Here is a 23708-nt window from a genome sequence, read left to right on the forward strand (position 1 = left end):
CCCACCCCCGACCCAGTGCGAGCGCGGGACAAAGCAGAACCTGCCTCGGGCTTACTCACCGGGGCTCCCGGCCGCCCGGGGGAGTGGAGTTTCGGGAGACTCCCCAAAAGTTTTCCGGCGCCGGCTGAAGGGCGGCGCCGCGCGCGGCGTGCGGGTCTCCCCCCCCCCCCCCCGCCGGGGCTGCAGGGCCAGGTGGGCCCGGCCGCACTCACCTCCGGGAAGAAGTTGTCCATTGTTCCGGAGCCCTGGCTCCCCGGCCCGCCGAGCGCGGCTGGCGGACGTCAGCGCGGCGGGGCCCGGGAACCCGGAGAGTCACGGCGCCGCACCGGGGAGCTCGCGCGCGGGGGGCGTCCCCGCGGCCATCGTGCACCCGAACCCCGAGTCTCCGATCCGCCCCCCCACCCCCGACCTCCCCAGCCCAAGCAGCCTTTGTCTCCTCGGCCCCCAAGTTCCTCAGTCCCGGGCTCGGCTCGGGCGGGCGGGGAACAGCTGGTGGCACATTCTTCCCGGGCCCGGGGAGGTGGGGGGGTGTGCGGCGAGGGCGCCCCCTTCCTCAGCGCGCCTCCGGAGGGCGATCCAAGCGGGCAAGGGGTGGAGGGACAGCGGCCACGAAGCGCGCCCCGGAGACGCTCGTCCGGCGAGCGCCCCGCGCTGAACAGCCCGGCGCCGCGGCTCTGACCGCGATCCGCCGCTCCGAGGCTCGCAGACCCGCGCGCACGGGCCGCCCCGCCCGCTCCAGGGCCACGCCCCTCCAAGACGCGACCACGCCCACACCACCTTCTCCCACGCCCCGCCCACGGGATGGTCCCGCCTCCGAGGGGGAGACCACGCCCACTCCCGCGCTGAGTTCCGCCCTGACCCCCCCCTCCCCCCGCCCTCAGCTTTTTCTGGTTAGTCGGCGGAGCCCCGCCCGCTCAGAGTTCCCACCCGGGCTCCGCCCACTCGGAGCCCCGGGAACCCGGGGACGGGAGGTGAGTGGGGCCTCGCGGAGCCCCACTCAGGGGCGAACCCGGGGCGAGTGGGGGAGGGTCTCCCACTGCTTTTGATGTTGGCGGACCCCGGAACCGGCGGCACCGGACCTCATGACTGCAGCCCCGCGGACGAGCGGTCCCGGGGCACTGCGGGGAGCGGCCCGCCCAGTGAGGTTAAAGGGCGGCTCCGGGGACGCGGGACGCGCTGTCCCTGCAGTCCGAGCCGGCGGGAGGACCCCGCCGCACCTGGACCCCGGGGTCCGCCGATCCTCCGGGCCCCGGCTCCCCCCGGGGGTCCGTCCGGAGCACTCCGGAGTTCCACTGGGTCCTGCGGCCGGGCGCCGGTGGCGGCTCGCGCCCCCAAGGCTCCGGATCCGGGTTTGAAGCCAGCCTGGGCAGAAAACTCATATTTCCCAGTTCACCAGCATTAAAGCCCACCCGCCCCAAAACTAGACCCACGTGCTGGGCTCGAACTGTCCTGCGCCTTGGGATTTGTTCCTGACGCTGGAGGAGTAATCTCCTAGTGCAAAGGGATTTAACCTGGAGTCCTACCCACCTGCAGGTGGGTGAATCAGATCTAGGCTTTAAAAACAGAATCAGCAACCTGACTCACAGAATGAATGAATGAATGAGACAACGTTCCGTATTCTTTGACTGGAAGTTCAAGCATCTGTAGAGTCGTTCTTAGCATTAATGACCTGACTCCCGCCCGGCTACTGCTCGGAAAGGGTCGAGGTATAAACTATATGTAATGATATTATATAATATTATATAAACGAATGATATTCCAGAGCCATGGTGATGCTTTTCATTTCACAGGTTTACTCACGTAAGGCTCGAGGTCATTAAAGATTGTGTCCAAAGTAGTCAGAAAGTTAAGATGGAGTCCGTGTGAAGATGGCAATCCTCAACACCAGCCCAGGGCTTAGGCAAAAGAGTCCTGCAACTATTGTGTGCAGATCCAAAGGCAGAACAATTACAGCCATTACCCGTGTTAATCTGCCCGGGACATCTAGAGAAATCACCGGGGTGCTTGTTCAGTGAGTGTGCGGGAAGCCACATTACCAGCAGCAGCCCAGACGCGAAATGTATTGGGCAGTCTCCAACGTTTCATTCAGAGAGCGCTCTCAGACTCTCCTGTGCGGACTGATGATGCAGAAGGTGCGTGTTAGGGGAGCTGGAGATGAGGGCCGGCGAGGTAGATGGGCATTCTATATATATTTTTTCCCTTGATGTTTCCTTACATCTCAAATTGTTTTAAGCCACTGCCTGGTGCCAGCCTATAATCTTAACTACTCAGGAGACTGAGATCTGAGGACTCCAATTGAAGCCAAACAAGGCAGGAAAGTCAGTAAAAAAAAAAAAAAAAAAAAAAAAAAAAAAAGCCAGACATAGAGCTGTAGCTGGAGTGCTAGAACTCCAGCTCTGAGTGGAAAAAGCCAAGGAAGAGCTTGAGACCCTGAGTTCAAGTCCCAGTACCTGAACACACATGCACACACACACACACACACAAAATCTGTTAATTTGTTAATTAATTTATTCAAGCAGGGTCTCTATGAAGTAGTCCATAACTATACTCAAACACCATTTTCCTACCTCAGCCTCCCTCAACACACCTAGCTTGTTTTTTTTTTTTAATTTTATTGTAAAGGTGATGTACAGAGAGTTTACGGTTACCTAAGGTAATGAGTACATTTCTTATGCTTGTTGATTTCTTGTCAATTAAGAAGATAGGCTTAATAATTGTTCCATGTTTAACTCACAGAATTGTAAGCTTGATCCAGTTCTTAATCATTTAACTTTTCTAAAGAGTTTACACCAGTGTTATAAATACTGGTCCCTAGGCCATTTTATCAAACTCTCCTGGGGAAATTGCCAAAAAGAAAAAAAAATGGCCCTGAATTCTGGGTCAGGTTGGGTGCCTAAAAATCTGGATTATAATAAGCCCCAGGTATCTGGTTCAGTTTGAAAATCCCTACAGCAAATCACCAGGATGAAGCTGATCTTCTGTATGCATGCACATTCTCAGAAAGGTGGAAAGATAAACTGCAGCAATAAGACACAATTTGCAGAACAGTTAGGTACATGTTTTTTTAAAAGCATTCTAAATAAATTATCCAATCCCAGGTATTGTGATGTAAGTCTGTCTATTGTTCAGGAAGACATTGTTAAATGTGCAAGATCATTAACAAAATTGGACAGGAAAAAAAGGGAAAGCATTTTAAATCAATACATTTTAAGAAAACTCTTACTTTCTTTTTTACCTTAAGTGCTTGCTCTCAGAGGGCTGTGGTACTCATTGGACACAGCAATGTGTAAAATTGTTAAACTTCCCCCACCCTGCCCAAGATAATACAAAGATGCTAATGTCAGCCCAGGAACAATACTCTGAGGCCAAGTTCTTTCTCAGTTCTCTTATTTACTTTTCAAGATACCAGGCTAAAGTGGTGTTCAAAATAAAACACCCCAAAAGTTCCAGTTCTCTTATTTAGTGGCATAAAGTAACCCACCAGGAACACAAGTTTGTTTTACTACTGATTGGACCCTGATCCCCTCCCCTGTTTGTCTATTCAAGAGTTAAGTACTATAATCATCCTCTATTCTCTACCACGTGTTTGTTATTCTCAGCTGAAATGTGTTGTCTGAGTTTCTTTCATGAACTCAAATTGTTGATGATGCTAATATTTCTGCTATCCTAATCTTCATGTGTGAGCAGGTGGTTTTCCATTATCTTAATTATTGTTAAATACCCCACACTTAATTGCTCTAGAGTAATGCTTTAATTACTAGTTACAGAAAGGGAAAGTTCTGGAGGGCTTTTTCACACAAATTAGAAGTTAATAACTGATACAATTCTAAACTCCTTTCATACTTAACCAAACAGTAAGCAGGAAGGATGAGCTCCTGAGGAGCTCATATAATTATAATTTTGGATATTTAAAAATACAAACATTTTTAGTTTTCTGAAAAGACAAAAATGAGAGGAATTTTTAAAGTTTAGACATAACTTACATTCAAGGGACTTTTTACTGCTCCTAGGAACCTGCAACTAATTGTGAATGATTTGTATAAAACTTGACGTTTTGAGAGGGAAGATTCTTGGATTTTTTTTTTTTTTGGATGGTACTGGGTTTTGAACTCAGATGCGTGTGTTTGCTTAGGCAGGCTCTCTGAGGAGATGACCAAAGCCATCTCTTCCGATTCTTTGCTGTGGTTTGGTTCTATTTTGGTACCCAAAGGTTCATGGAAGGAGGCTTGGTTCTATTGTTGTAAGGCTGCATGGCAGAACCTTTAACGGCCTGGCCTAAGGAAGAGTCATGAGGTCCTGGAGTCAGCAGGAAGGGGTTCATAGTTGTGTCTGGAAATGGTTGTCGTGTGGGACTTGTTTGGAATGAGGTCACCACACTTGCTCCATCTCTTTGCACACACCTGCTTTCTCTTCAGCTTCTCTGTTATGATGTGAGACTGCTGGAGGACCCTCTCCAGAGGCCAACATCACACCATTTGGATTTTGCAGTTGCCAGAATCATGACCCAACAAACCACTCTCATAGATCACCCAGCCTCAGGTATTTTCTTATAGTAGCACAAAATGGGCACAACCCTCACATTTTACTGTCTGTGACTCATTTTCAAGTAAATTTTTCAACCCCATATGGTCTGATTTTTATCTCCCACCCCATCCTCCTAAAAATCACTGTAATTTCGAAATAATTAAGTTCAACAGCCTGTTGTTCTCAAACCTCATTCTCCTTGACAGACCCTTCTTTGGAAATTCTCAAACTTTCTGCATCAGAGCTAGTATCACAGGTGTAGTTTGTTACAGAAAGTCCTAAACTCTGTTGTTGATATCTTTAAAAACTGTTGTTGGTTGTTGACATCTTAAAATTCTTAATGATTTTTTAAAACAAAAAGACACAGCTTTTCAGTTGACGTGGACCCTACAAATTATATATGCAGTCCTTCTAACTTTTACAAACTGTCTTTGGATGTCATTCTCATTTCCATGACTTCTGCTTTTGTCTCTGTGTCTGTTTGTCATGATATCTGTCCTTCAGAATTAAATCTTTTGAAGATTGTACCTACATTCAGAGTGTCCCTCAACCCAACACCTACCTCCCAATCCAATGGAGAAGTTTTACACTCCTCTCTTACTCCAAATGTGTGACTTTGGTGCAACTAATTGCTATAGGCAGTCAAGGCTTATTCTGGGAATCAAACTACAAGTGAAAACTATGAAAACTCTGAGCATAATTTTTTTAACTAATTATTTTTAGTATTTATTTATTTATTTATTTATTGGCCAGTCCTGGGCCTTGAACTTAGGGCCTGGGCACTATCCTTGAGCTTCTTTTTTTTTGGGGGGGGTCTGGTTGTGGGGCCTGAACTCTGGGCCTGGGCGCTGTCCCTCAGCTCTTCAGCTCAAGGCTAGTGCTCTACCATTTGAGCCACAGTGCTACTTCTGGCTTTTTTCTTTTTGCTTATGTGGTGCTGAGGAATCTAATCCAGGGCCTCAGGCATGCAAGGCAAGCACTCTGCCACTGAGCCACCTTCCCAGCCCCCCTTGAGCTTCTTTTGTTCAAGGCTAATGCTCTACCACTTGAGCCACGTCACCACTTCTGGCTTCTTCTGTTTATGTGGCACTGAGGAATTGAACCCAGGGCTTCATGCATTCTAGACAAGCACTCTACCACTAAGCCTAAGCATAATTTTTTGTGTGTACATCAGTCCTGGGCTTTAAACTCAGGGCCTGGATACTGCTCCTGAGCTTTTTAGTTCAAGGCTAGCACTCTACTACTTGAACCACATTTCCATTTCTGGCTTTTGGGTGGTTAATTGGACGTAAGAGTATCAGGGACTTAGTCTCAGAGCTGACTTTAAACTGTGATCCTCAGGCCTTAGCCTCCTGAGTAGCTAGGATTATAGATGTTAGCCAATGGTGCCAGCTTCTGAGCATAATGTTGATGGCCATGACAGGATTGGGAGCCATGTGAGAAAGAATCCTGTAATATGTTTTGAAATTAAATTATGTGTACTACAGGACTCAAACACCCAAAGAGAATACTTGAAGAGCAGTACAAAAATAAGCAAGCAAGCCAGGCACTGGTGGCTCACGCCTGTAATCCTAGCTACTCAGGAGGAGGCTAAGATCTGAGGATCATGGTTTAAAGCTAGCCCAAGCAGGAAAGTCCTTGATACTCTTATCTCCAAGTAATTACCAGAAAACCAGAAATGGTGTTGAGGCTCAAGTGGTAAGGTGCTTGCCTTGAGCTGAAGAGCTCAGAGACAGCGCCCAGGCCCAGAGTTCAAGCCCCATAACTGACAAAAAAAAAAAAAAAAAAAAAAAAGCAAGCAAAGAAAACAAACAAAAAAAACCCACTGAGGGCTTACCATCTCTATGAGACACTTAGGTGATTCCTAGGATTCATCACAGACTATTTTATGGAAACTGTCCTTGGTAGCTTGGAAAGACTGTTTTACCACCTAAAATGGCTTGCAAACATGACTTTGATTTTTTTTGAACAAATTAAGAATCTGTTCAGATTTTTTCCCTCCTAAATCTTGCATTAAGTCCAACTATGCTACCATTGAGCATGGGGGTGGGAATCAGATGAAACTCCACGTTGTTTATATAAGAAGGAGCAGAATTGTTGTTATTAAAGACTGGATACAACATCCATACCTCTCAAAAGGAAACTGGGCAATGGCAAATGGGAAAATGGCCCTGGATGGTAGTTAAATTTTCTGTGTAATGAGAGCCACCTCATTCATGGCTTCTTCCAGCAGTGGCTTACTCTCACAATCGGGTTGTGGGGTGATTCAGCCTGACCACTATTCCTGTCACCTCCATTCTCAGGCATATGAAGTCAAACTCTTATGAGCTGATGGTATGATTCATCCTGTCCATTTTGTCACCCACATTCTCAGGCAGATAAGTCAGAGAGCTTCTCAGTTGTGGCTGGAGATCTAAGGTGGCCCTACTACATGACAAGAACCTCCCTCAGGCAGATGGGGTTAACTGGGACAGAAAGACCAGAGCTATTCTCTCCTTTATTTTCAACTAGTGGTAGTCTTAAGATTCCATTTTGATGACAATAGAAAACTGCAAGACTTTTGGAGAATCTGCACAGATGTCATATGATATTGCTTCTGCCATATTTAAGCCATCAAACAGTAACCTAAGGGCAGGTCAGATTCTGAACTCTTGATGAAAGAAGCTACAAAGAATCTGTATCCAAATTTAGAAGGAAGAGGAGTAGATTTGTCAGCTATTGTTGCTATGACAAAAATACTAATGAGAAAACAAGTTAAACAAGGAAACTTTTGTGTCTTCCGAGGTTCCATTTGTGGTCACTTGGCTCCTGCATTATGGTCTGTGGTGAGGTAGAGCACCATGGTGGAGAGGACAAAATGATGCAGAGTAGCTTACCTCATGGCAGCCAGGAAGCTGACTGACAGACAAAGATGGAAATGGGAAAAGAATGATAAGATAGTCCCTTCCAGGGCATGTCCTTGGTGACCTACCTCCTCCAACCAGATGCTACCTCGTATAGTGTCCACCACCTCCCATTCATCCACTCAGATATCAGTGCACCAATCCATTGATGAGGTAAGAGTCCTCATGATCCGATCATATCTGAACACTGCTGCATTGGGCACAGAGCTTCAGCACAGCAGCCTTTGGGGAATATCCAAATCTTAACAGAAATAAAATTAACATAACACTACCTACACTATTCCAAAATGTGTGACAGAGAGGCGTTTAATAAGTTCACAATCTGTGAGGGCCATTTTCACAGTCTACCTAGAGAATATTTTCATGACCCTAATTCCCACTGACCTCCAGCCTGTAGAAATCACTAATTTGCTTTCTGTTTCTCTTGAATTGCCAATTCTAGATATTTCTAGAAATGGAATCATAAAAGGGAATCCTTGGCATAAACAAAAAGGAGGACAGTGCTTCTTCACACTCACTGTTTCAGAGGTTTCCATCCATTAACTTTGGCTCTACTGATTGTGGTCCTGTGGTGGAACAGAACATCATGGTGGCAAGGGCATGTAGAGGAGGAGGCTGGTCATCTTATGGTGCATAGGGAGTTGAAAGAGCAAGAGAGAGAGAGAGGAGGGTATTAGAGATCAAGTATAGCCTTTAAAGTCACATTCCAGTGAGATATTTCCTCCAATGAGGCCTCATCTCAAGTACTCAGAGCACTTAAAAATATCCAGGTGGGGAACAAGCATTTACCACTGGAGCCTGTGGAGGAGATTCCATAGTCTAACTACAACAGAATGTATAGTAAGCCCACATCGGTTGCTCTTTCTTATGCATGATTTTGATCAAGAATGATCTAAAATATACATTCTAAAAACTCAAATTTCAAACATAAAAAATTTAAATTTCTTGTATGTTCCTCCCCCATGATATAACCCCTGCTTTCACTGTATTTGATGTTGGTATAATTTGTGGAGGGGAAGGGAAAAAAACAAATCGTTTAAATAGGGATACAGGTGGACCCATTGCAACAACAAGATGTACAAGTCGTTATGTTGAAAAACAAACTTCACAACTTTGGTGGGGGAGATAGGAAGGGATAGGAAGGGTAAACAAAGGAGGAGGCAACAATACTTGATAAGAAATGAACTCATTATCTTGCCCATGTAATTGTAACTCCTCTGTATAGTATTTTCACAACAAAAAAATTTAAATTTCTGTATGCATAGGATGCAGCTTAGGTGGCACAGAGCTCTGTCCATCCTGCTGTGTTTAAATGCTGTGTGTTCTGCATTTTTTGCCCTTCATTTGGTACAATCTGCCCCCTAAAAAAAGCAAATGGTACCTCAGAAACAAGATAAAAGGTGTGGCAAAACTTCTGAGCAACAAAGGCTGTGTAATGTGCTTAATTTAAGTGATAAGGTGAGAATCTGAGATGTGTGGAAAGGTGACATGCCTTTAGTAGAAGTTGGGAGGTGTTATAGGAAGAATGAATCAAGTATTCTAGATAAAAGCAAGAAATCAAAGCAGTATTAATGGGTGCAGCAGTGAATTTTATGACAGTGATATATCCTCTACACAGTTTCAGGTTACAGATACTGTTTGTATGGGATAAATCTGAGTAGTTATAGAATACTGAACCCTATGCATTGTGACCACTTATAGATTTTCTTCAGTGGTAGTCTCTGTGGAACCATAAGTCCATTATACCAAGAGTATGCTGTTTAAGTTAACTAGTATTTATCCTTGACTTAGTATTTAGTGACTAGTATTTAGTAACTAGTAGTTAGCCAGTGTATTGTACCCTTAAGCAAGGGCATATCAAAAATTAATAAGGGATTCTGAGAGATGTGGAGCAGGACAAGGTACATATCCATTGAACTTCACTACCTGGTCTAGTTCATATGCACATAGGAAGGATTAAGGTAAGAAGATGCAGACATCTTCAGGGTCTCCTCCCAGAAGACCCCACACTCTACTGAGTTCTCAGAAACAGCCAAATGTGGAACTTTGCCCTCTCCAAGCCACCATCTGACCTACATTTTCATGGCTTTGTTCCTCTCAGATACCATGAAATCTTTATTCTTTCAGGGTCTCGTTCTTTTCCATCCCTTCATCTTTGCCTGCTCTAGCACCATTTTTCCTTCCTATCAGACAACATGCCTGAGCAGCCCAAGCTTTAAATCCTTTAACTAATGCTCAGAATCATGCAGCTTCCACTCCACTGTCTTCACAGAAAGCATCCTCTCCTCCATGGCCCGCTGCTCTTCCCTCTTCCACCCCTCGCCTCTCCTCTGGATGCCATCAGTGACTTCTCTGCTCCACAGCAGCAAGAGTAATCTTCCAAACGGTGAGCCAACAACAGTTTACAGGGCCCTTAAGGCTTCCAGGGGACTTTCTTACTTTGCACCGAATACCACCTCCTGTTGAGTTGTCTCCTACCTCTCTCTGCCCCCATTCCTTTACCCTTTGACTATGCTGGCTTCTCTGTGACTGAAGAACAATAGTCATAGAGCTTGGACATGCCTCCCTTTGCACATGTATTTCCTTTATCTCCACTGTCTCTTCATGCTCCACTCACTGTACTTCGCTCAGTAGGGCTGTCTTGTCTCCTCGCTCAGGGCTCTGCTCAGGTGCTCTCCACCAGCTCATCATATTCTTCCGTCAGGCCTAATCACATTGTCCCACCTGATGTTTTCCACTGCACTGATCACTCTTTGAAATGACTTTGCGAACTCTCATTTCATCAGGGTTCAGTTAACTGTGACCTGTAGACCCTAATCTGCCAGGAAGCTCGGACACAATGCAGCTCTGTTTAGAGAAGCCATATCCATTCCCTAACCCTGCACAGCCTCCTAAGTGCTCCAAAGACAGCAGATTTGAGTGCAGGAGTCTCTCAAGGACTTGAGAGTCCACTGAGACTCAACTATGACACCTGTCTCTTTCGACGGGGATTTGCTGAGCCCTGGTCACTTGCTGGTTCTGTTTATGTGTTTGTTGTCTTCCTTCTGCTAGGAAATCAGGTTCTTGAGAACAGTGTGTAACATTTTGCTCCATCACTGGATCACTCAGAAGAATCCCTTGCATGGTGGAGGAAATGAGAGGGATAAGAAGTATGATGGTATGTTAAATGCGAACAGTTGAGTGCTCACATTGGACTCGTACTAACAACATTACCACCCCTCCCACTACCACTACAAAGGGCTAAATGTGTAAACCAGCAGGTGTGGGCTGAGGAATAGGAAAGCCTGCCTGGCATATTGTGAGGCCCTGAGTTCAAACCTCAGTACCACCAAAAATAGAATAAAACCAAACAAAAAAAAAATCTTCAAAACCTCTAACTAGAGAGTAAGTACAAGTCTGGGCTGGGCACTGTAGTAAACACTTTTCTTGTATTCTATTACTTAATACTTCTACCCACCCAGGGAGAAGATTTCAATCTTCTCACTTCATACATGAAAAAAACCAAGACTCAAAGACTCAAGTAATTGCTTACTGTTGAACAATGGTCTCTAGGATTTGTGCTCGCTCTTCTGTCCACACTACCTCAGAAAGGACATGGACTTAAGTGTAAAACAGGCCTAGGCTCACAGTTGGCTTTTACCATGCTGCACCTGCATCCTGGCAATTTGGTTAATGGAAGCTGGGCAATGACCAGCTGCTTCTCATGGTCTGAGGATGACACAAATTAGGCAAAGTCCATAGAAAGGCCTGGTGCTGGAAGTTTCAGCTTCCTTCTCCCTTCCTCAGACAGTGGCCAGGACAAATAGCAGTCCTCCTTTCCTTCCTTTAAGACTTCAGGTGCAGACACAGGGAGTGGAGTCAACTCTCCTACCTGGTGTGGCAGCTGTGCTCATGTTCACAGCTGGGAGAGCCCACACCTGTTCTGGAACTGTAGCACTCTTCCCCACAGCTTTCTCCTTTTTTGTCCCTGGCTCCTTGCCTTGATGGTGAGCAATACCATGACCCTTCTAATCCCCCATGAGCCAGAGTTCTGCCTTCCCCTCTGCTTCCACCTTCCTTGTTCTGAGGACTGCTGTCAGGAAAACCAGAACTTCATACAGAAAGCTAGCCCAGTAAAGCTAAGAACCTCTCCTACTCTTCAGCTCTGGGATTTGAGTAAATGCAGAGAATCACACAGAGTAAGTATTGCAGCAATTTTAACATGTTAGGAATATAGTAAGCACAGGGTTGTCAAATCAGATCATTTCTTGGGAGGGAGTATGGGAAGACATCATGGGTTATAAATTAGTCATAGAGCTCTTTGAATTAAATGAGAAAACAACTCTGGAAAAATGTGAAGGAGGGAAATGAGTTTAATAGCAGCATACTGGGAATTGGTTAGAATCAAAGGGTAAAGCTTCCTCCTCAACCCCATATAAATCAGTGCCTCTTACCACATCTACCTTGATGTGCCAAATATGGTACATGGGCAATTAATGAGAAATTAACATAAATCTGTACATGTCCAAATGAATGGACCTAAACATCCTCATAGTCAATGTCAGCGAAAGAAGGAAACCCCAGGAGACCCAGGAGATCAAGGAGACTACTGACTAAATGCAATTGTGGTGGAAAGAAGAGTCTGTGTGTGTGTGTGTGTGTGTGTGTGTGTGTGTGTGTGTGTGTGTGTGTGTGTGTGTGTGTGTGTGAGTCGTGGTGCCTGAACTTTGGGCCTGGGCGCTGTCCCTCAGCTCTTCAGCTAAAGGCCAGCACTCTACCACTTGAGCCACCTTCCTAGCCCAAAAGAAGAGCCTTTGAAAAACCAGTGAAATCTGAATAATTCTAAGTTTTGTTCATAATAATGTAGCAATGCTGACATCTTGGTTTTGACACAAATGTTTAATGGACAAAATCAACACAATAAAGGAAATCTTTGAACTATCTTTGAAACTTGCCCGTAAGTCTCAGGTTCTTCCTTCCAAAAGTACATTTCAGGCTGGGTATTGGTGGCTCACACCTGTAATCCTAACTACTCAGATGTCTGAGGATCACGGCTCCAGCATAGGCAGGATAGTCTGTGAGACTCCTATCTCCAACAAACTACTCAGAAAAGCCAGAAGCCATGCTATGGCTCAAGTAGTAAAGCACTGATCTTGAGCAAAAAGAAGCTCATGGACAGTGCTCAGGCCCTGAGCTCAAGCCTCAGTGCATTTCAAAAAATTAATAAATCTTCTCACAAGAATGTAAAGGGTTCACAAGGGCCCCAAAGAACTCAGAGCAGAATGTGAAATGGCAAATAAGAATTGGGAGCCAGGCCGTGAGTCCTATGGAGAAGCTTACAAAAACACCCTCAGAATCACACAGCTGAAAATGTACAACTCCCGTCAACAGTGCCTACAAGGAAAGTTGTCAACTTAGGGCTTGATTTGGTGTGAGGAAAGTTATCTCCCTTGAGGGGTCATAAACACAAGCACTCTTGCTCTGGTTTAGAGTTTAAATCCGTTCAACCTGTTGTGTGATTTATCATGCTCCTAACATCCAGTACCTCAGAATGGGATTAGATCTGAAGACAGACCTTCAGAGCTGGTTAAGTTATGATGAGGATGTTAAGTGTGGTGGGTCTAGTTTAATCAGACTGGTGTCTAGAGGAGGTCAGGATACACAGAAAGATGTCCAAGCATCATGCATGCATGTGTGCGTGCCTGCACGCGCACACACACACACACACACACACACACACACACACACACACACACACACAGAACAAAGACCATTCAGGACACCACACAGGACAGGAAGAAGGAAGATGTCCTTGTCTCTTTGTGATACTATCACATGATACCCTAGACTCAGTCATTTATAAATGACAGAAATTTGTTTCTTGAGACTCTGGAAGCTAGAAGTTAAAAAAAAAAATCAAAGCATTAACAACAACAACAAAAAGAGAAAAAGACAAATTGGGTAGTTTAATGGTGTAGATAAGGTTAGGAATGCATACACCAACCCAGCTCCTTTGCTCTGTCAGCCTGGATGTCTTACTCAACTAAGCCTGACTGTAGTCCTAGCTACAAATTAAGTAGGAGACTATAGTGAATTTCTGTTTTCATTATTAAGGAGTTAGGTGACTAAGTGATATTTATATTATATTCATGACACTGGTGAAAGTACTTTACATTTTTATATTTAATCCTTACACACAAGTGTTGTAAGAAAGTTTCTGTTATTTTCCTACTTTACAATGAGACAGGATAGGAGACTTGCCTTGGGTTCATGGAGTTATATAATAAGTAATAGAGCTAGTAATAGAACCAGCAAGTCTTTCCCCAATATTCTGCTCTTCTCATGAACAACAACAACAAACCAGTTTGGTGAAACATATGAAAAGGGAAAATGTTATTTACATTTTATCATCTAGATTCTCCAGTTTTTAATGGGAATAGAGAAAATGCTGCCTGAGACATAAATAAATCAACTGCAAGAAAAATAGAATTTGGTGTTTGGTGAAGAGCCAATCTCTACTTCCAAGATGGCAGCATGGCTGTTTCCAGTGGGAATGGTGAACGTATGTTGTCATATGATGGAAGAACAGAATGAACCCACTGGCTCGAGTTGTTTTTTTTTTAAGGACACTAATGCCATCCACTAAGGCTCTGCCTCGTACTGTAGTCACCTCCCAAGGCCCTGTCTCTTACACCATCATGTTGTCAGCTAAATTTCAACATAATGCTTCTGGGGTCCACTCAGCCCATAGCAGAGGCCATCTGTGAGCCATGGAGAGGGGTTTTAGGGGACACTAACATCCCCACACTCTGATTTTGTTCCTTTTTATTTTCTTCTGTGTTAGAGATTAAGTCTAGGCTCTTATGCATGCATTACCATGGAGCTATTCCCCTCTTCCTATCTACACCTTGATTTTGAACTTCCAACTACCAGAGCCATGACAGAATTAATGTCTTTGCTTATTCCTTTTAGCCTATAGGCACTTGGGAAGCCCAAGAAAACCATGTAGGTTCCCGTAGAGGAGGACCAGACCCATGAGAACACACCATGAAACAGAAAAACCCAAGAACCAAGATGCTAATAACAAAATAGTATAAGGAGGAATATAGTATAGTATAGTATAAGGAGTAACAGTATAAGGAGGAAATATTATCTAGGTCTGGGGTGCCGGGATCCAATCCTTGTGAGACCCTTTGGTTCTTTATTTTCTGCCCAGCTGGTTAAAAAGGAAATGAAAAACAATCATGTGAACTTCTTCTTCTTCTTCTTCTTCTTCTTCTTCTTCTTCTTCTTCTTCTTCTTCTTCTTCTTCTTCTTCTTCTTCTTCTTCTTCTTCTTCTTCTTCTTCTTCTTCTTCTTCTTCTTCTTGTCAGTCATGGGGCTTGGACTCTGTCCCTCAGCTCTTCAGCTCAAGGCGAGCACTCTAGCACTTGAGCCACAGTGCCACTTCCAGTTTTCTAGTGGTTTTTATTGGAGATAAGAGTCTCTCAGCCTTTCCTGCCCAGGCTGGCTTTGAACCAAGATCCTCAGATTTCAGCCTCCTGAGTAGCTAGGATTACAGGCGTGAGCCACTGGCGCTTGGCTTCCATTGTTCTTATAAGAATAAAATATATAGAATATATGTAGAATGGAAGAAGTATGAAATTCTATGGTTGCTTATGGTTAAATGTTCTGATAATTTAATGAAAAAAATTGGCATTTAGCTGGGTGCTAGTGGCTCACTCCCATAATCCTAGCTACTCAGGAGGCTGAGATTTGAGGATAACAATTTGAATCCAGCCTGGGTAGGAAAGTCCATGAGACTCTTATCTTCAATAAATTACTCAGAAAAAGCTGGAAGTGACACTATGGCTCAAGTGATAGAGCACTATCCTTGAACAAAAAGAAGCTCAGGGATAGCACCCAGGCCCTGAGTTCAAGTCCTAGGACAGGCAAAAGAATAAATAAATGGCATTTCACAATTTAAATGTGAATGGCAACAAGATTTCTGCTAATAATTTCACACTTGTTTTCCTCTGCTTATTAGGGTGACATTGAAGAACAAATAAACTCACCATGACAAGGGAAAGGCAAGAGCTTTTTTATGTTAGTACTTTTAATGGTACTGTTTTTCCCTGTGTTTCGAAAAAAGGAAAAGTCACTTATTTTCATTGTACATTGGGCCCTGTCAATTAGATAGCCCTCCCTGACAGCTCCTAGGACCAAGCACTGGTTTTCTGTGCAATTAGTGGGGTGTTGGGGAAGGCTGATCTTGAAGTACCACAGTGTTATTTTAGGAAGGGTGGAGCTGACCAGGACTTAGGGCAGGAATGCACTTCAGAAAATAAGTAGGAAGATGAAAGAGCTGAGACTCAGGCTTTCATTATGTCCTGTCTTGGAACTCTCCTGCCAAAAGAAGAACAGATACCCATGGTGGGCCTGCTTCTGAGGGCAGGGGGGGAGGAGTAGGGGGGATGCAGGATGGAATGAAAGGGAGAGAAAAGAGGATCAAGTGAGAGAGCACTGAGGGCCTATTCCAGTAAATATAAAGTATAAAGAACTATAAATGAAAATAATGGCAGACTATCATAGATAGTATTAGATATGAAAAATATGATTCATCAATAAAATAAAAATAAGCCTAGTTATCATGCTCCATCCTTTGAAACTGTTTAAATATTTCATGGAAATTTAAGTAAACTGACATATATCAAATGGTAACCATTTTGTATGTCTCTGGAAAGTTTGAAAAATGTGTTTGTCTTAAAGGAACTCTGAAAGTAGCATCAATAGCTGGGATTGGCCAGGGGCTGGTGGCTCACACCTGTAATCCTGACTATTCAGGAGGCTGGGATCTGAGGATTGTGGTTTGAAGCCAGCCTGGGCAGGAAAATTTATCTCTACTAAACTAAAAAAAAAGCCACAACAAACAAACAAAACAAAATACCTGGAAGTAGAGCTGTGGGTCTAGTGGTAAAGTGCTAGCCTTGAGCAAAAGAAGCTCAAGAGAACATCATCCAGGCCCTGAGTTTAAGCCCTAGGACTTACACACACAAAAGAAGGAAAGAAAGAAAGAAAGAAAGAAAGAAAGAAAGAAAGAAAGAAAGAAAGAAAGAAAGAAAGAAAGAAAGAAAGAGAAAGAAAGAAAGAAAGAAAGAAAGAAAGAAGAAAGAAAGAAAGAAAGAAAGGAAGGAAGGAAAAGAGAAAGAAGGAAAGAAGGAAAAAAGAAAGAAAGAAGGAAAGAAAGAAAAAGAAAGAAGGAAGGAAGGAAGGAAGTAAAAAGCAAGCTGGATTAGTGACTTTGAGATTTTCCTTTTTCTTTTTCCTTTTGGAATCCTAACTATGTCCTGAAGTTGAAAAGATGAATTCCCTAGGCAGAGAAAACTAAAGACAAAGTGGGATTTTTCTGGATTTTTCTGATCTGCTGCTTATCTCCTGTCAAGTAAGATAACTGGGTGACACTTAACAAGGAAACTCAACATGTGTCATCTTGGGAACCTAGGTGATGTTGAATCAGGGTCATTTGTTAGAGAGATTGCAAAGGCATGCAACCTCATATTTTAATGGAATCTGCAGCCAATTCCCCAAGTACCAGGTGACATCTGGCCTGTACTTCACCCATCTTACATGACAGTTTGGAAGGAAATGGTAATCCCATTTTGTATGCTACTAACCAGTAAATTAACTTATTGGTTAGCTGTCTTTGTGCCCTGTGCTATAAAGAGATATGTTACTTGATATTAAAGCCACTTATTGAGGTCTTACTTCATTTTGTGCATTTAACTGTATTTTCTACTTGGATCCTTCCAATGACACTATGAGAGGCCTCCTATTATGGTTACATTTTACAGAAGAGGACACCAAGAATTACAGGTGGATCAATTTGTCTGAATTCCAAAAAACTTGTGAGTCTAAAAGTTGAATTCCAATCACAATGCTTTGATTCTAGAGACTACTGCATTGAATCATTTAGTAGATCTTGAGGTCTACTAAAACAACACTATTCACTTAGTTGCAATGCAAAGGTTAAGATAGAGTCTTGCTTCTGTGTGGATCTTTCCTCTTTCTCAAGAAAGACTGTGCCTCAGAGTCTGCTGTCTGACTGGTGAAAATGAGTATCATCAGGGAGAAATACTGCGCAATGTCCAATGTCATTCCCCTCTGCTCAGGGATTTTTGTACTCAAGCTAAAGATAGAATTTCCTTTCGCTATCCTAAGTCTCAGAAAGTGATCTAATAGGGCCTACTGTTTAAGACAGCCTCAGAAAGTGCAACTTAGTAATATGTGCCTGAACCCCTTGTGTAATTTTAGAATTATTATTTGATCAGATGATCCAGGAGCACTTAGTAGAAGCATATATTGATTGCCACAAGCCAGTCTGTGTTCCTAAAGAGTAAAGTTACCAAACGAAACTGATTTTTAAAGGGCTACCAGATCATAATGGCAATATTCTGCCAAACTTGATTAAGTACTTTGGAAACTCCTAGGGCTTCTGTCTATGATAGGTAAGTATAGATAAAAAGGCAATGCATCCTTATGTATTGTGATACAGGAATTTTATTTTTGGATCAGTAAAATCTAGGGAGCGTTTTGAAGTGGTCAGTGTCCTTGATCTTGTCCTAATAAACTTTTTGTTTTGGAGCCAACAATTTTGATTAAAATAAAATACTTACCAGATTTTAAAGTAATACATTTAGATCAAGATTTCTAGACATGTGACAGCCTTGAAGTCTTGGTCATGAAAGGAAAGATGGAAGTTTTGAATGGTGTGCAAGTGTCTCTTGTATCCTGACTGCCATTCTTTTGGATTTGTTCTCTAGAGCAGTACCACTGGACCATATGGTATTTGTGTTTTTAATTTTTTGAGGAACCGCCACACTGCTTTCCATAGTAGTAACATTAATTTATGTTCCACCAAAAGTAGGTAGGGGCTCCTACCTTGCCCTACATTCTCACCAGCATTTGTTTCTGTTTGTGTTTGTGATGAAAGCCAGTTTGACCTGAGTGAAGTGAAATCTTGGTATTGTTCTGGTTTGCATCTCACTTATGGCTGGAGATGATGAATCATTTCTTCATCATTCATTGGCCATCTGTAGTTCTTTCAAGCTAGGGAACCAGCCTAGCTGTCCTATAACTGATGAACTCATAAAGAAAATATAGTATATACCCACAGAGTAGAGTTTTATTATTCAGTTATAAAGAAGAATGAAATTATGTTGTTTGCAGAGAAATGGATGTAACTGAAGATCCTTTTGTTAAGCAAAGTAAGTCAGGTTCAGAAGGACAAAAGCCCTATGTTTTCTCTCATTTGGGAAATATAGCGATACACACACACATACACACATACATACACACACAAACATGCATGCATATGTATGTGCCTGTAACTATGAAACTAGGAGGATATGAGGGTAAGGGAGCAGTAAGCGACTGATAGAGTTTGAACAACATTGAAACACATTGTATCTGTGTATAAAGATGGCATAATAAAACTCACTGAAAGCTCTTGAGTGACAGGGAGTAGGGAAGGAGAGAGCAATAAAGGAGGTTAATCTGATTAAGGTGTAATATATGCATGTGTGAAATACCATTTTGAAACCCCTTTGTACAATTAATATGCATGAAAAAAGAATGACAGGCATGTATAACAGACTCTGTTGGGGGTGGGGATAGATGTGGTGGGAGCAGGGAGGGCCAAAGGAAAGGATGAAAGAGAATGAACATGGTCCCAATGCTTTCTATGCCTGTGTGAAAATAGAACAATGAAACCTGTTGAAATTGTTTTAAGTGGTGAGCAGAAAGAATAGGGGAGAGTGGTACAGTGGTGTGTGTGTGTGTGTGTGTGTGTGTGTGTGTGTGTGTGTGTGTGTGTGTGTGTGTGTGTGCGTGCGTGTGTGTGAATTTTATCAGGGGACATTGATTACATGAAAATATCACAAGGAATCCTCCTTATACAACTAATTTATGCTAATTGAAAAAAAGTAAAGAAAAGGTGAGATTTTTCATGGGAAATCCTGTTTAGCAACCCTGACTGGTCTGTGGAGAGAGCTAGGCTAGCATAGACCATACTGTAGACGCCAACTAGCCCTCACATTCCAGTGACCTAAGCATCACCAGTTTACTTCTCGGCTGGGAATGTGGCTTAGTGGTAGAGTGCTTGCCTAGCATGCATGAAGCCCTGGGTTTAATTCCTCAGTACCACATACACAGAAAAATCAGAAGTGGTGTGATGGCTCAAGTGGTAGAGGGCTAGCCTTGAGCAAAAGAAGCTCATGGACAGTGACCAGGCCCTGAGTTTAAGCCCCAGGACTGGCAAAAATAAATTTAAAAAAATGTTTTACTTCTCATTCACATTACTCATTTACAAAGGTGCACCTTACCCATTCACAAAGTGTCCTCACTAGTCCAGGGAGAGGCACTCAGGGTGATGAAAACTATCATTTGAACACTGCTGTGTAGAGTGATAGAGGAGACTGACATGTGTCCAAGATTGAAGTAGCTCTTAAGCTCTCAGTTAAGTAGAGTTGCCCTGTTATATCTCATGTTGCCAAGCAAGACACGTGACTATGTTCACACTAGAGTAGCAGGGAGCCAGGGCAGAGAAGGGTACAGGTCTGAAATTCAACAAGCGTCTTCTGTACAAAGGGGAGAGAGGAAAGTGGTAATGTGTGTTCTTGGAGATGAAGGAAGGAGCTACGATTTAATGTTAGAGGACTCATTTAACACTTCCAACCTCCAGAACTAAAAATTAATGCATCTGTGTTGTGTTCAGCCACTCTATCTGTAGTCCTTCATTGCAGCAGCAAAAAGGAAACTCACATAGTGCCTAAAGAAGGAATTCTATTCTTTCCAGATAAAACAAGTGGAATGGCAAAAGACGCAGTGGCTCATCATGCGCAGCCTGCCTATGTAGCTAAGAGGTCAACCTGGAAAAGAGAAGCCAGTGGGGACTCTTGCAGTGAGTTATCTGTGAGACAGTCCTAGCTGCTCTCTGTGGACACTGCAGCAGACTTGGTCAGTGGTGGCCATATTGTAAGGTCACAGTAATAATGATGCTTGTTCAGCACTAGAACAGGCTTCGTCCATTTCAGTAGAAATAGATGCAAAGGTGCTGGGGGACCTCCAGCAGTCAGGAAACTTAGACACAGCACTTTTCAAGTTTCTTACATTCTCCCCAACGCCCCCCACCATCTAATATTTTGTCCTGAAGTTAAGCTTAATGAGGGAACCCACAGCATGTTTCACAGGTGTGGGGGAGCCTGGGGCTGTGAGGAAAGAGGGCTTGTATGGGTCCAGTCAATGAAGCTACAATTCTAAGGGAACAGGTGTAATATTCGTGTCATAAGGAGCCAATGCTTAGGTCTGCAGGCAGGAATGGGCCCGTAAGATGCCCAAAGAGAAGGTGGGCAGAAGGACACGAGCAAGATATTGTCTTGGGTAAACTGAGGCCAAGAGGGTGAAAGAGGAGGACAGAGCCTTCTGAATGAACCTGTCAATACCCATGCATATTTTAAAATCTATAGTTGATTAAATGGCTCAAAGGTCAAGGCTAGATTTTTTTCTCCTTAGGGTTTGCTTGTCCTCTGTCCCTTGCCTTCTTTTCCATAAATAAGCATTATCATTATCTATTCTATGCTTAAGAGAAAAGGGAGGAGGGAACATTTCCTTTGCTCAGTACCATTCCCTTTTGGGTATGTACAAACTCTAAACCCTATTATGACAATGTCTTGTGGTCCTGCTCCTTGCTCTTCATTCCCCACAGAAATTGCCTTAGCTCAAGTTTATTTTTGTTGCCGGGAAGCCTACCATGGTTCTTTACCACTTATTGCCTCCTGTTGCTATAGGAATAAATGTCCTTGCCCACTGGCTTTTCGATAGGTTGATCACAAGATGACGTGTCATTTATGACCTGGCTACACTGAGCCTCTCGTGGTTCTGGCCCAAGCAGCCCTTTGACATCTAAGTGCCTCCACATAGCTGACTCCTCTGCCTTACTTAGCTGCCGCCCTCCTGCCCAGTGAATTATTGACAGTTCACATGCCATCTCCCTTGCATAAGCCTTTAAGTAACCAAATGCAGATTTCTGCGCCTTCCGTGTCCTGCACCATCTGTTCATTGTAGAATGTATGATACCAAGCAGAAAGTTTGGCCTCCTTCTTCCTTCAAGTTCCCACCATGCTTTGTTCATCTTTCCCATCAACTAGCACAAATTCTGTTTCAAAGCAGCTACTAAGTACACATGTATTTATAGGGTGAAAAAGTCATCATTAGAGCTGATTTTAAGTAGCTACCTAGAATGGCTCTGTACTAGAGGGCGGATTTGAAGCAGTTGTGCATTTCTACCAAGTCTCTGTTATAAATATGTCCCATTTTTCTTCCATATTCCAGATAGATGAAAATCATTATATAATAGTTATAATTATGTTAGAAAACTGGAAAGTTTGCAGAGCTATTTCTGATTATTGCTCCAAGCCACAAAACAAATTTTGTTATAAGCCTTGATGTTTAGTATAGCAACAACAGGCCAAACTTTAAATTATTTCAATGGATGATAAAAGTGCTTTTCAATAGAGTCTACATTATCTACAAAGAGATTTAACATCAAGACTGCTAGTTTCTCATGAGGTATCCAAGGGCCTAAACTTTCTCGTGATTCTGACAGCTACCTCCTGGAATTGTACTCCATTCATTTAAGATGATTTTGGTGCAAAATGGGAGAGCATTGCTATCAGGAATTGAGTGTTGTTGCCTGCCCTCCATCACCAAATTTATAGAGTGAAATTTTAATCTACAATCGGATGGTACTAAGAGGTGATTCCTGAGAGATAATTAGGTCCAAAGGGAGGAGGTCATGACCCAATTAATGAGAATCCAACCGTGTTGGCATCCTGATCATGGGCTTTTAGCCTTCAGGACTTGGAGAAATAAATTTCTGTTGCGTATAAGCTTTGTAGTCCAAAGTATTCTATTACAGAAGACAATGGTTGTTGGTGACAGAAATTGCAGGAACAGAATCCTCTTCTTAGTATCCCAGAGTAAAACTATCAGTCCCAGGGTGAATCTAATCTTTAGAAAAATAGAGTGGTGAATTCAGAGCACAAAATCTTTCTCTTGCTTATTCCTGATGGAATAGATAAAATAAAATAAACAGGTACAGCCAAACAAGGAGAGAGGTACAGCCTTATATAATTATTTTCATACGGGAGTTGGAGACTAAGAAAAGAAACACAAGACTGATGTAGTTTTGTTAAGCCTCTCTAGGTTGGAAAGAAGGGTAGCTAACTCTAAGGAAAACATAAGGGAAGAGTTGAAGGATCAAGATCATTCCTGACCATTCTATATTTTGACAGAGAGCAAGAGATATTACTTTTTTTTCATTTCTATCCAAGGTTCATCATTGGATGGAGGTCTAGAATCTTACCCTGGGAAACTTCCATAAACACAGGCCACTTGGGCGGAGTGAATCAGTGGGCCAGAACATCTGATGTGAACTCAGGCAAGCTGAACCCCAGAGGGACAGTTGGAGCTTCTCCCTCCACTCACTTTCCTATTACAATCTGATACCTCTGATAATAGCTCCAAGATGGGATGGCAGTCCTAGAAACCATAAAAATGAAAGATTTGAACACAGTTGTCCACATTAGTCATTAGCAAAATCATAAAGCATGGGAAGCAGCTAAGCAAATATACTTTATGGGGAAAAAACATAATTTTGGAAAGACTGATGGCTATTTTTTGGAGGAAAAAAACAACAACCCAAGAAAGAAGAGAACATCCCAAGTGTGTTTGTGCTGTCATTAATTACAGCATGCATTGACTGAGTGCCTAATGTACCCTAGGCACTGTTTCAGGTTCTTTACACATTATAACCATGCACACAATGTAAAGCGTCGTTATTATCATAATTTTTGTAGGTTAGATTAGTTCTGGGCCACAGTTGGTTACTTGAGGTCCTTAGTTTACACCCTGGGACTATGGATAAGCGTGGGGGAAAAGGCAAAAGGAAGGGCCATTCCCTTAAAGGTGAGTAGTTAAAAAGGAAATTTAGAACAGAAGGAAGCAATGTCTTCATATAGCTTATGGTCAATGCTTGTGGTCAACCAGAGGAATTTGCTGCCACACATGTCAATTGGTGACCTAAGTCCTTAGAGGGCTTGCAAGGCTGGTGAAATACAAGCAATGGCTGGAGGAAGGGAGGTGACAGCTGTGGCTTTGAGTGGAAGACAGGAACTAACCTAGTGGGCTAATGTGGTAGGCCAGACAATGTCCAAATTTAGGAGGAAGAAAACTATTTGTCTGCCCTTCCCTCCCTCCTTTCCTCCC

The 23708-nt window shown here is 43.2% G+C and overlaps 1 protein-coding gene across 2 annotated transcripts in view; it reads right to left on the minus strand.

The window, feature by feature from the left end:
- The window catches only part of Myo10 (myosin X), a 196289-nt gene extending 195612 nt beyond the window's left edge, over window positions 1-677 (minus strand). For both annotated transcript variants that reach the window (XM_070042211.1, XM_070042210.1), the window contains exon 1: window positions 213-677. In XM_070042211.1, the coding sequence (XP_069898312.1) occupies window positions 213-233 (21 nt within the window). In that variant the 5' untranslated portion in view covers window positions 234-677. The remainder of the gene's footprint in view (window positions 1-212) is intronic.
- Between the last annotated feature and the right edge of the window lie 23031 nt (window positions 678-23708).

Source organism: Dipodomys merriami, unplaced genomic scaffold, assembly GCF_024711535.1.
Source record: "Dipodomys merriami isolate MVZ:Mamm:240054 unplaced genomic scaffold, mDipMer1.0.p SCAF_32, whole genome shotgun sequence".
In the NCBI taxonomy this organism is placed as follows: domain Eukaryota; kingdom Metazoa; phylum Chordata; class Mammalia; order Rodentia; family Heteromyidae; genus Dipodomys; species Dipodomys merriami.